The 13,932-nt window shown below is 41.0% G+C and overlaps 1 protein-coding gene across 1 annotated transcript in view; it reads right to left on the bottom strand.

Annotated features, from left to right (window-relative positions):
* KCNH5 (potassium voltage-gated channel subfamily H member 5) overlaps positions 1–13,932 on the bottom strand; it is a gene marked incomplete at its 3' end in the record, with an annotated part of 145,915 nt that overhangs the window by 79,897 nt on the left and 52,086 nt on the right. The window contains exon 7 of the mRNA XM_079308248.1: positions 9,160–9,589. Coding sequence (XP_079164374.1) covers positions 9,160–9,589 — 430 coding nt within the window. The remainder of the gene's footprint in view (positions 1–9,159; positions 9,590–13,932) is intronic.

Genomic DNA, 13,932 nt, shown 5'->3' with positions numbered 1-13,932 from the left:
CTCCAAGTTTGACAGCAAAGCCCTTGATTATATTCTGAGAGAGATTGCTCAATCAGTTATCACCAACTTTGTTATGACTGTGTTGAGATCATCTTTCACTTGTTTGCTGTGAGGCCACTAAGTAAAAAAACTGTCAGAAGACTTCTAAAAAGTTCAGATATATCGTATCTACTCAATTCCTTTTATTCTCTAGGCAGTTATCTTGTCAAAGAGAGAAATCAGATTAATTTGCCATGAACTCATCTTGACAAACCCACGCTGGCTGCTGGCCAGTGGAAGAAAACTAGTCATAATCATTCATGACCAAAATATTCCTACTGAAACTCCACTGGGTTTGACTCAGCACTGGCAGGGATGCACAGCAGGGACCCAGGGGAGAGATGCCAGTTCAGATGCTCTCCTGTCCTTCCTCCAAAATGGAAGGGAAAGGGGAAAAGCACTTTAAGGAGGAACCCACAGTCATACTCCCACACAGAGTATGCTTCCACCAGCTGGGAAAATTTTTCCCAGTTCTCCCAAAGTTCTTGCAGAAAAAGCCAGAGGAAAGATGAACAAGGATGAGAGACATGCAGGCTGAGTCCTCAGTGCTCTCAGAATATTCAGGAGGAACATGACATTGCACTGCTTCAGACCTACAGAAACGGAGCAACAAAAAACCAAGAACTGGTATCTGTCATCTTTCATCCAATTACCTGATATCCCCAAGCACCACTGAACGTGCTACAGCACCACAGGCAGTGCTGTGATAATGAAACCTCCCAAAAAATGGGGCTTTTCATATATTTTACAAAAACACAAAACCCCCAGCTCTGTCAGCATCTCTGGATGTGTGAAATGTCACACGGTTCTTCAGTTCTGAAAGTCAGCCTAACAAAATTTAAGCACTGGAATCTCTTGCTGGACATGAAAAATGGTATTTTAAGGCCTGATGTGGTGGTATGAATCAAACTTTCTACAGCAGGACACTTGTTAAACTTGCCTCCTCGCTGAACTGCCCATCCTAACTTCCACCTCAATTGGTAAAACACAGCAGTTATCTGCAAGCAAAACTGGGCCAGTATCAATGAGATTTAACAGAAAGCAGAGTCCAGTGAGGAGCACATCTCCTCTGACACCAGGCAGGAGTAACCTGTTAACTTGAGTAACTCTCCCTTTTTCCATGCCAAACACACAAAATCCTGAGTACACAAAATTAACAGACTCAGATCACTCACTTGGCTCGCTGAAACTTCACAACAGGCAAACACAAAGGATCTCCTGAGCCCCTTCCATCCAAGTGGTGTGATACCTTGGGGCTTATCTTTTATCTCAGATTTGTTTATCCCATTAGCACAATATGCTATAAAACTGAGCTGTGTTGTGTTCTTAGCCACTCAGATAAATTTGCTGATCTAGCTGGGCTAATTAAAACTTTCTGCTTCCTGAGAGATACAGTTGTTGTGAGAAATCCAGTGCTACCTGATAATCCCTCTGGGACCATCTCAGGTGATTGCTTGCACTCTGTGTGAGCATAAATGTTCATTTTCAACATTTACCTATCATTTATTCAATACCAATTTTCAGTTGCTTTAAATAATACAGCTCAACTGCATGAAATAATGTTTCCTTCTTCATTGTTACCTCTCCCACTCACTGTCCTATCTCTCTCGATACCATAATTTCCTTTAAACACATCAAGCCAATGACAATAAAAGTAAACCTTATATAAACACATGCTAGTTATAACCTTGACAAAAAAAATCCCATAAAGCTTCCCAAGGAGACTGTTTTACAGTTTTAAAGCTCCTTATATAAAGACACATGTTTTTGCTATAAACTCGAACCTAAATATCTAAAAATCTCCTGCTCTGAAAGAATTGCAGCTAAACAAGGCACATATGGCCCCAATCTGGTGGATACAACCAGGTGCTGGAGAATGTCCTGAGAAGGGAAATGGAGCTGGGAAATGGAGGGGTCTGGGGCACAAATCTGGTGTGGAGCAGTTGAGGGAGCTGGGGGTGTTTATCCTGGAGAAAAGAAGGCTGGGAGGGATCTCATTGCTCTCTACAACTCCCTGAAAGGAGGGTGCACTGGGGGGGTGGTGGTATCTTCTCCCAGGTAGCAAGTGACAGGACAAGAGGGAACAGCCTCAAGTTGCACCAGGGGAGGTTTAGATTGGAAATTAGGAATAATTTCATGGAATGAGTTGAGCACCAGAGCAGGCTGCCCAGGGCAGTCACCACCCCTGGAGATATTTAAAGATGTGTAGATGTGGTACCTGAGGCCATGGTTCAATGGTGGGTTTGGCAGTGCTGGGGTGATGGTTTGGCTCAATGATGTTACAAGCCTTTTCCAAGTTAAACCATGATTTTATGATCTCCCTCTTACACTCAGGTTCCATTAAAAAGTGGATGATGCTACATCCCCAAGATGTAATTGGGTTTTTTTAATGTAGGCTACTGAGATGTGATTATACTCTTAAGGCTTTTCCATGCAGCTGCTCAGACAATATTGAGATTGCCAAGTTTGACTGCTGTACTGACACCAATAACTGGCTCAAAATACTTCACGTGCCCCAGCTGTGAGACATAAGTAAGATTAGTAACAACTAAGAGATAACACAGAAAGAGTCTGATATCCTTTCCTTGTAGAGCTAATAGCACTTGGGCTGCAGTTCAGCAATCCAAAAGTGTCAAAATGCTTTTTCAATGGCACTCAAGAGGAGAAATTTTCCCTTGCAAGGCAACTTCTTGTAACTTTCTGTGCCACTTTCCTCTGTTTGCACTAATGGGTAAATGAATAGCTTTTCCCTCTCTTGATTTGGATGTTGAAGAACTTGCCACCTCTCTCATTGCTTGAGGACTACATCTGTTTGTAGCAGAAGAGGTTGCACAGTGAAATTGTGGATGTCCCACTCCTGGAAGTGTTCAAGACCAGGGATGGGACCCTGAGCAACCTGGTAGAAGGTGTCCCTGTCCATGGCAGAGATTTGCAACCAGATGATCTTTAAGGTCCCTTCCAACCCAAATCATTTTATCATTTTGTGACTCTAAGAAATAATTAAGAGCTAGCAGGGCCATATTGTTGTTGGAAGATACATACCCCTTACTGGCCCCCAGTTTAAGAAACTTTAAGAACAGTACAAAAATAGAGGACTGGCACCAGTCCTCTACTGCTGAAGAGATCAAGCAAACCCTTCTGCAGCTCCCTGATGCAGAGCCACATCTCTCCCACACCCCAGAGCTCTGCAGGAAAACAAACTGCCCTTCCACAGGACTGACTCTTGTAGGACACCCTTAGAGCTGGATTTCAACCACAGCTAAACACTCAAGCCTACGAGTTCCTACAGATGGAAAACCTTCTCATATTAGTATCTGTTGCTAGGAAAAATACAATTTAATCTACGTTGCTGGCAGTGATTTTTGCTGGAAGGTGCTGTCTTATACACGTTCCTCAGGATCAAAAATGAAATTCTATGGGCTCTTGGGATGGCTTGTCTGGGAGCCTGCCAGACAAACACTCTCCTACCATGATATGCTGTTGTGTCAGTGCGTGGGCTCAGCCACTGCCTAACAAATTTGCTAGATAAACTCCCATGATTCATCCAAACAGCATTCAAGTGGCTAACCACCCTATATTGGCAGGGAACTGACAAATGCTGCTGGAACAATGAAAGAACCTGCTTAAATAATGAATTAGGTTTGTCAGATCAATGCAGGCTTGACTGACAGCCCCTGGCACCCCACGTCACAGCAGCAGCAAGGGGGTGCCATGAGCAGTCTGCAGCCTCCCAGCACTGTTTGCCAAATTTAGGGCCAGAGGTGGCTCAGATGAGAGCATCTGACTGGTTTGAAATAGGAAAGAGCAGGTCCTGTTCTCTCTGTTTAATAAAATTGGAAGGAGGGCAGGACGTCTATGTGTTTAGTATAGATACTAAGACATCAATGATATTGATATTTATGTGTCTAGCAGACACCTTCTGGTGAAATATGCCCCAGCCCATGGCAGGGGGCTGGTTCTGGATGATCTTTAAGGTCCCTTCCAGCCCAAAGCATTCTGTGATTCTGTGATACCAAGAGGAGCCCACCCACACTCTCCTTCACCATCCCTCCCCTGAACAACAACAACTTGGGGTCAAAGTGACAGCAATTATATCTGTCTCCTTTTCAAAGCTGAAAATCATTAACCTGGGTATTTTAAGAGGAAAAGAAGCTAGCATTTAAGCCATTAAACTAGAAACTCTTGGAAGAAATCTAGAAATTACTCCCATTTTCTAGAGAAGGTATCCTGTATAATCACTACAACAAATTCTTCTGCTCATATGCAAAACCAAAGTGAATTGCCAGACCTGTTTCCACCATAATTTAAAACCAGTCACTGAAAAATATAATCTCCCACAACCATCTCCCTATAAAACTGGAGTAAATAGAAGCCAAAGTAATTACATATATAGATAAAAGCATGAAAGGAAGAACAACAAAGCATCCTCTGCTCAGCAGTTCTGGGGACCAATGGATAGCTAAGAGATTCTTCTGAGCTTTTCACAGCCTGACAAACAGGGAAATATTCAATGTTCATTGACAATCCTGCCTTCAGTAACTCATTCTGACCTTCCCTTGCTGCACAGATCATCAGAGCATTTCAGTGACCAGTGGAATATACTGGATTTCTCCAACTGCCTGGATGTACATGCCAGGTCCACTCAGCTGGATAAATAAACTGCTGTAATTGCTGTATTTATGGGGTCAGACTGATGCTGCAATCTGCTCTGTGCCATACAAAGCCATTTCACTGTTGCACATGAACAGGGACAAATCCATTACTCCAGCTTACACCAGAAGCATGAGATGTGTCAGAGACCCCCTGAGCCCCAGGCTGGGTGTTGTGCATTAACCTAGCAGGCAGCTAAAACTCCCCCAGCTACCTGCTCACTCCCTCTCCCCCACTGGAACAGGGAAAGAATAAAAAAAAAAGGCAAAAAACTCATGTGTTGAGATAAGCACAGCTTCACAGGACAGAAAAGAAAGCAGAAACACTGATAATAATGATAAAAGAATGCAAAAAAGAGTGATGCACAATAGTGTTGCTCACTACCTGCTGCCCAGCCACCCTCCAGCCCCCCAGTTTTGCTCAGCATGATGCCATATGGTGTGTGCTGTCCCTGTGGCCAGTTTGGCTCAGCTGTCCCAGCTGTGTCCCCTGGTGGCTCCCTGTGCCCCCAGCTGGCAGGGAACCAGGAGCTTCATGTGAGCACTGCTCAGCAACAGCTAAACCTCAGTGTTCCATCAACATTATCCTCCTTCCAAATCCAGCACACAGCACTGCACCCGCTGCTGGGAAGAAAATTAACTCCATCCCTGCCTAAACAAGGACTTTGGGAAGCTGGCTGCTGTTCTCACAGTGAAAGTACAGGGAGAAAGAAAGCATATGACTGTATTCTAGTTGTTTAAACATTCACACTTGTTCCTTCAAAAAATCCATCTCCTGAATTCTTCAAGCTCTTTCACCCAACCACACGGCCACCTTCCCCAAAATGCTTTCCCCCTCTTATTTTCTGATCACTAAAGGCCTGGCTGTGCTGAGTTGCAAGATAGTGAGAGTGGTGTGTGAACCAAAAAGTTTCTTTCTGTTCTCTTTCTTCATACATCTATTTATTTATTTATTTATTTATTTATTTATTTATTTATTTATTTTGTGTGTGAAAGACACAACCCCAGTCAGTTTTACATCTGCATCTTTGGCCATGCTGCAGGAGCCTTAAAGCTGCTTGTGGACAGAAGTAGAGCAGAACACAGCAGCACAGGCTGAGATTTTGTTTGGAGGCTCTGAGCTGACAGAAGATAATGGGAAGTTTATAACAATGGTCCCTCCTGAATTATAAACGATTCCTGGTGGATCTGACAGACCTACCTATTTGTTCTGCTCTGCACAGAGAGGGGATGAAATGACCTAGATCAACACAAAAGGTGCTACAAAAATCAGATTTTCAATGCATATTCAGCAACTCTAGGCAGCAAATGCACAATAGGTATTTAAACAATAACCCTTGTAAAACCCTTTCTCCCTTGTCATAGGATGCTTTGTTTGCTATTTTTAGCTTTCCAAGTGTCAAGAAGCAACACAAAAAAAAATATTGCTGAACAGCACTGGGCACCAATATTAAACAAGTGAGGCAAAAAGAAATCCAAAGCAAGCTCCACAAGATTATAAGTTATTCAAAGCTCTCTTTCCTGCAAGACAGGTGATGTATTTCAGCTTTAATATCCCACTCGATCTGTCCTCAGTGAACAAGTAAGTGACAAGCTGCCAATCCAAGTGAAAAGCTCCCCATCCATCAGGGGAGCCCCCACCCTGCCCCACACCAAGCAATGCTTCATCAGCACCTACAGAGCCTCAATCTGCCTATTTTTAACGAGAACACCATCCTGCATTGCTGCCCACCAGAAGGATTTGCAAATCTCTCCAAACACTCCTCCCAGGTCCTGATAACTTTGCCAGCATGAATAGGAAACTTGGGGCTTTCAGAACGAGCCACAGCTCGCTGACAAAGCAGGGAAGATTTCCTTTCCTATCTGCAGTTTGCATGAGTAGGCAGCTGGGATTGTGATGAATTACTATTTCTGATTCCAGTGCTAAGTTTAAAGCATTTATTTGGCATAGTCTGTTAGGGAAAAAAAAAAGAAAAAAAAAAGCACTGCCAATATCAGCTATTGGTATTAGCTTCTTCAGGAGAACTACCAAAGGTATTTCACAGCCTCCCTCTGTTTATAACAGGAGCATGTTTGTGGATCAGACATATTTATTGACTGAACTGTAATTGAATTTTACTGAATGTTTATCTAAAAATGCTGTTTCAAAAGAGAAAATAAAACATCTTGGTTTGAAAATCACTCAGTTCTTAGTTATACCTTTTCATGAGGCAAATCCTTCTCCTGAGCTCAGTGGACACTCTGAATGCCTGGGAAATTGTATTTTCCATCAATTATTTGTTGTGCCTTCCCATTTCAATTTGGAGCTCAGAGTGCCAGGCTTCAGGCAGCAGCAAAACATTTGCAGGTCTGATCTCTCTCACAAATATTGCAAATATTAAGCCCATGATTAGTGCCTGTTCCAAAGCTGGTTTATTTTCTAACCAGTGGAAAAAGATCAATCAAGGGTAGGATTTCAATCAGGAGCATTCATCACACTGATGTGCATGGATTAGAAATCTTCAAATCTACACTGATATCATTGTAAAAGATTCACTATTTGATGATAATTGAGCATTTTATATAAACCAAATAAATAAACCAAAAGGTTTCTCCTGTCTGTAGCCTTCCTGCCTGCCACAGTGCTCTTCACCCCACCCACAAGAGAAAATACATTTAATTTGCTGTTATTATTTTGATATGATTTTGATTTACGATAAGCAACTCAGTACTTCTTTTGCCACACTTCTTAAATTTTAGACTCTACTTTTGACTTTTTCCAAAAGCCTGTAATCCTACACAGTTTCTCAACTGCTGAGGTCACAGTTGCCACTTATAAATTTGATGTGAACATTTAGTAATTTTGTAGGTAACACTCATGAAAATTATTTGCCAGTGCCACATACACAGACTGCTGTCAGTTTTAACTTTGATCCTGCTACTTGTATCCCCATCTTTAATGAGAGTTTCAGAGATGGAAAAGAAAGGAAACAATCCACCTAGAACAGACACAAAGCAGGTTACAATCTCCTTTTCACCTCATGAGGCCATGCATGTATTTTGTTATTATCATTATAAATAGTAGTAGTGGCATTCATTATGTTTTTATGGTTCTCATCACACCCTAAGTCATTCACCACTTCGTTTTGTCTGTCAAATCCCCCTCAACAGGACAACAAAAGTCCCCCACACACACACAAAAAAAAAAACCCAAAACAAAACAAGGGAAGCAAATATTACAATGCATAAAAAATGTTCTACATCCACTTTATTGTCCAAATCCCCAGGTTCTGTAAATACCACAAATCAGTGTAACAAATAGCATATCAGCTCCTATGGGCTTTAGATGACCTATCTGCAATAGCTCACTAATGCTCTGGCTTGGGGATTTGCTTTTTATGGACCTGGAAATGTTTTGCAACACATCAACCCATCATGTAAAGATGGTGTTCAGCAGAAATTTCATTGAACCACACTGCAAGAGTCCCAAAATTGCAACCTTTCTTTTTAAAAAGCATTTTAAAATCTCCAGACAAATGTCTTAAATCTTCTGAAGATCTAGAAAGACTGTGGCAAGAAAACTTCCTTTTTTATAATTCAGTATTTCTCAGAGATGAGCTCGAAGTCTTAGCTGAGATAATTACCAGAGAGATTATGCAGATCTTATTATCAAAAGGTTTTGTTTGCTCTCTTGTTACATAATTGCTTAGTGTTTGCATGGTGCTCAGAAAATAGAAAGCACCAGAGAAATACTGAGAGTTACTGATTAAACAGAAAAATAATTCTCCCAAATGGTATTAATATTTTAAGTTGTCTCCCCTATATTTTGAAGATTTCTGTTATCTGTAGAACCTCTCAGTGATGTAACCTTGGAGCACATGAAATGAGAGTTGTGCTTTACCCACTCCTGATTTTGGACTATTTCAGCAGCCCTGTGAAACAGCAGGAAGCAAAAAAAAAGGTGCAATATATTGTCTCATAATTTCCTTCACTTCTAGCTTTGCTGGTGACAAAGGCCACTACATTCAGAAGAGAAAAATCAGGGCTCATATCTCAAAACAGTGCCATAAAGTAAGCAATCAATTTATGGAATAATTAATGTTTCAAGAATTGGATAAAACCTCATCAAATGATTCCAGGCTTGTGTAAGTTTATAAGCAAAACTCAGACTACCTGAATTCAAATACACTTTGTAACTTCTAACCAAATTCTAGCAAAGACCTTACAAACACCATAAAATCCATTTTTAAAGTGTAAAGATGAGGCCCCAAGTATAACTCGTCATTGGGCACACTCATGTACCCAAACCACTTAGCCTTGCAAGAAATTTAAAATGTACAACAAGTGCATCGTTTCAATACCTGTTTTTAAAAATTCCAAGCTCATTTCATGATTATTTACAGGTTTGGTTTTTTTTTAGGATAACAAGGAAGCTTAAAGCCAGTGCACTATACAAGACAGGACAGGACACAAAAAAACAGATTTTACTTACAGCCAACCATCATCATGGCCACTGAAAAAATCTTCTCCCCGTCCGTGGTGGGTGCTATGTTCCCAAATCCTATGGTTGTAAGGCTTGTCATGGTAAAGTAGAGGGAGGATATGTACAAGGAGTCTTTGCTGGGCCCTCCTTCCCACTGGCCCGAGCCCGTGGTGTTGTAGCGATACGGGGTCCCGATGCTCAGCGCCAGCTGGTACAGCCAGCTGTCTGTTTTGATGGTGTTGGTCAGCTCATCTATCACTTCATAGTCCCCAATGCTGTACCAGATGCAGGCCAGCCAGTGGGCCACCAGCCCAAACACACACACCAGCAGCACCAGCACAGCAGCTCCGTACTCCAGGTAATGGTCCAGCTTCCTGGCCACCCGCCCCAGCCGCAGAAGGCGCACCACTTTTAGGGAGCTGAAGAGGCTGCTGATTCCCTGGAAAGGAATAAAAACCATCATTTCATCTGAAACATCCTGCTGGTTAGCACAGAAGGCTGTACAACAATTCCTGCATTTGTTTAAAATCTTTCTATGTAATTTTTCGGGGCTTAGATGACAGAATATAAGATCAAACCCTCCTGCCCCTCCAGTGCTTTTGTCCTTGTCAGGCTCAATTGAGTTTGGCACTCACCAGGTGGATAAATTACCTTGTTCAAACTCAAGTCTTTCAAAGCAACAAAAGGGTTCTGTAGAACCCAAAGTGGAAACAGCAAGTTTATTACAAAAAGGAGTGGTTCAATGCTTCGCCAGTTTGAAGTAAATCGGAGACTTTGCTTTGACCTCAAGAAGATCAAAGGAGGTGGAAGAGGAGTCACAGGTGGAACTACACCAACCCTGTGAAGTTTCCCAGAGAACAGCAGTCTATTAAATCCAAGCAGAGGATTGTTATTCTGGCCAAAACGGGGGCACACCTATTCCAACAGCCCTCAACATGAAGAGATGCTCGAGAGAAACATCAGAACATAATGGCAGTGGGAAACTCAGAGAAATCTGTCTATTGTTACTCTCATCCACCAAACAGGAGCTGAATGACTTCCTCTAGTACAACACTCTCCAACTCTTATTATCTTTCCAACATAACTCTGGATATTTTGTTATTTAGAAGAAGTCTCACTGAGTGATCATGGAATTAAACAACTGTGAGCACATTCCCTTCCTGAGCAAGGAAAATACAGACCTCAAGGCCTTTGCATACAGGGTTAATTTCCTTTCCAATCACTTCCCTAAAGCAAGTGTTGGTGCAGTGTTGTTTTTTTCCTGTCATGCAAGATAGATGACACACAAATAAATGGAAATACAAATATTTAGGGAATAAGAGCACAAGGACCATCAGAAAGTTAATAGAAACATCTGAGCAGGGATAAGAAATGTGTATGTCCTTCTCAATGCACAAATGGCTTGGGAGTTTAGAAATGCAGAAAGAGAACAAAAACATGCTCTTGATCTACTGCAATCCCATGATATACCTAACTTGTGCATTACATTAATTAGTGGCTCAAAATAGAAGGTTTGTAAAAGAAGGTTTCTAATATAAAACATTCAGAAGCTGAAGACATTTAATTTAAAGTAGAAATTAAGACATAGAAAGCAATGAGGCAAACATTCCTAGCTACTGTGCCAAGATTAAATTGCCCTTTTCTATGCATCATTATCAAATCAGTCTAGTCAAAACACTGGCTAATTATATTATCAAACAGTAAAAGACTGGAGTTTCTGGAGTTTTCCATACCAGAAAAACATTTGTCTCTTTTGCACCTCCGTTTCTTCTTCTTTTGTACCTTCTTTCCCTTTTCCCAACATTTGAAGGGTAACACACATCTGATATTTCTAGATGTAATCTGTTTGGCACAGTTGTTGTATGCTTTTCAAATCCTGTTGGAATGTGTTTCAGATCCCCAAATCCTTAATAAATTGAAGCTCTATATTTGCATTTGAGCTCTCATGATGACTAATACCACAGAGGGAAGTGGAATTTTCCCATTTTGATTTCTGCATTTTGCATTTACACAAGACAGAGATCTGGTTTATCATCCTTATTTCCATCTAAATGTATATCTACTTATTTGCTTTAGGATATATGACTGGGAGACACTCTGAGCAGCCAACTTTTCCAAAAAACTGGGAAGTCCCTTCCAATATTCCTGATGCAATGGACTGAATGAGGGTCCCACCCCACAGAAACAATACCTACATTTAAAAAAAACCTTCAGAGTAGTTTATAGTTATTCTCAGTATATTTCACTGAGTTAACCTTGTTTTGAAAGCTTACACCTTTAAAAGAGGGAGAAAACAGCAGGGTGTTTTTCTCCAACCAATCCTGTTGCATTGGTCCCACAGAGATGCATTATTTCTGTTTTAATTAAAGAGTCACCATTCATTACCAGGATAAATGCTAGGGATGGAGTTAAAATTTAAAACTGGAGTTTAAGCTTGGGGTGCCCTTTTTTACACCCAGTAGTTTAAGTTTGTCCCAGTGGCACAGCTTACACTGCACTTTTACTGCACAAACAATTCCTGAACAGAAGAGTTTACACTCCATCCCCCACCCACACTTCATCATCTCTAAGTTACATGGACAATTTAGCAGTTGTACAAGTTATATAAAAATACAGCATTTATTTCAAAGTCTGGGAGAAAGTTTTTGCTGTAGTTTTTTTTTTTTCCCCTAAGCATAGGTAGCAATCTCATATCTTATGTATAAAACAAAGGGAAATATTTCATTTTAGCTGACATTTAAATGTAATTTTTCCAAAGAGTAATTAATTTAAGCAAGTTTCACTGTAAATCTTAAAGCCTGTTCAATCTGACCCCTTACTTAAGACCAAAAAATCAAGAGATATATTGAACACATTTCATATAAAGACAATACTGGAAGCTTAAAAAGCTTCTTCCATAAAGCACTATATAGGAGAGAGCAAAGAAACAAATGCTAAATTAATATGTGATATATCACATAGAATGGATCGTATATATATGTATATATATATATGTGTCAATTACATATGCACTAACTACTGCTTGGGTCAAGCTGGTACCTTCATACTCATAAAATTGCCAATAATTAATGCAGAATTTTTAATATGCAAAGCTCTGCCTCAGAGTCAGCAACGTCTTTTTGATAGAAGTTATGTGAAAGACTAACTGCCTTGAATTACATTTGGGCAATTAAGAAATTCAGTTTTCTAAACTCAATTGATTGCAGGCTGCCTTTAATTTCATTTTTCTTTTAACTGTATTTATGCTCAGTAATGAATACTTTGGAAACCCTTCTACTCCAGGATGAGCATCTGCTCTGAGAGAGGTAACTTCAGCACTCAAGGAACAGAGAGGTGATTAGAAATTGTGAATGGGGCATGTAATCCAGTTAGGCACTGGCATTGTGTAAGTAAAGCACATGTTGGATACTGGAGATCCAACCTTCTGAGAGGAGATTTGTGACTCCACTGCCATTTCAGCTGGGCCAACTGTCTGTAACAGCTGCTGGGCTGTGTTCTCTGGCTGAACAGAATATCTCCTTATGCTATCAACCATCCAATCCAGCCCCTTGGGGGTTTGGATAATGTATTTTATATCCTAATCAGATGAAGACACTCAGCATGCTCATCATCAATCATCCCAGCTGCAGAAATCCTTCCACTGAAAAGCCACCTACTCCAAAACTGCATTTGGGGTGGTAAGTTTGGAACCAAATTCCCTTCTGACACACATCATCGATTTAACTAGCACAAATGGGAGACACAGGAGTTCTTCCCAGGGACTTGTGAGGCCATTGGATCAGGAGAAGACAAGAGCAGTGGCTCTGAACCAGCCATTTTTTGCCACCATTTCAATTTAGGAGACAGCTGAAGCCATACAAAGGATGCAGACGCTGTCAAATCTATCCAGAAAGATATTTTTGAGGGATGGATGTTTAACTTTGGAATTAAATTAGACATTCGTGATTAAACAAAGCCCAAGTTGCCTGACAAAGCACCTTGCAAAGTCTATGTTCTCAATTCTCTTGACACACTAAGAAGGGAAAATTAAATTTGATAGTGGAGGCACAGCTGATAACAGCACTCAGCCTGACATGCAGAGGGACCAATCCTTCCTTCTAAAACTTCCTGACTCTTGCCACTTCAGACCACAGATGTCACCCCACTGCCAAGCTGCTGCCTTCCAGAATGAAAGAAGTGTCTAAGCTGTGTGCCTGAACCCAGCTGAACTTTTCCAGCCACAGGACTGAGACAGATGTTTCCCAAAATTGCCATGCACGCCGTGGGAACAGATCTCTGCACCTCCAGCAAGAACAGGGAGCAAAGTTCTCTTGCACTTAATGAATCCCTGATAAGCCAGGCAATAGGAGGATGAAGCTGATAAAGTTGTGTTATACAAGGGTCAAGAGCCAAACATGCAAGAGGATGAAGGGAACATTGTCACCAAAGGGAAATGAAGGTTAACAAGGGCAGGAAATCATCTGAGTCCACAATGACTCTGCCTAAACCCTCCTAAACCAGGGAAGAGAGAGTGGAGTCTGTTCCACACTAAAGGAGCAGCAGAATAGCAGAGCTGCATGCTTGTAAAATCTGAAAAAGAATAGCTGGTTACTTGCTAATCTAATTAATCTTTTCTGAAGTTGGAAATTATTGCATAAATGTTATTTTTAAAGTAAAATAAAAACAAAAACAGCCAGTAGTTTCAACCATCTAAATGTACAAAATTCTGCTTAAACCTCCAAATTAAATGCCAGTATGCTGAAATGGTAAATCATGCATATCTTTTTCTTTCTACTAGGGAAC

The sequence above is a fragment of the Erithacus rubecula genome, assembly GCF_903797595.1.
Source record: "Erithacus rubecula genome assembly, chromosome: 6".
NCBI classification, from domain to species: Eukaryota; Metazoa; Chordata; class Aves; order Passeriformes; family Muscicapidae; genus Erithacus; species Erithacus rubecula.
The sequence above is the reverse complement of the archived record's forward strand: the minus strand, read 5'-3'. Positions and strand labels throughout refer to the sequence as shown.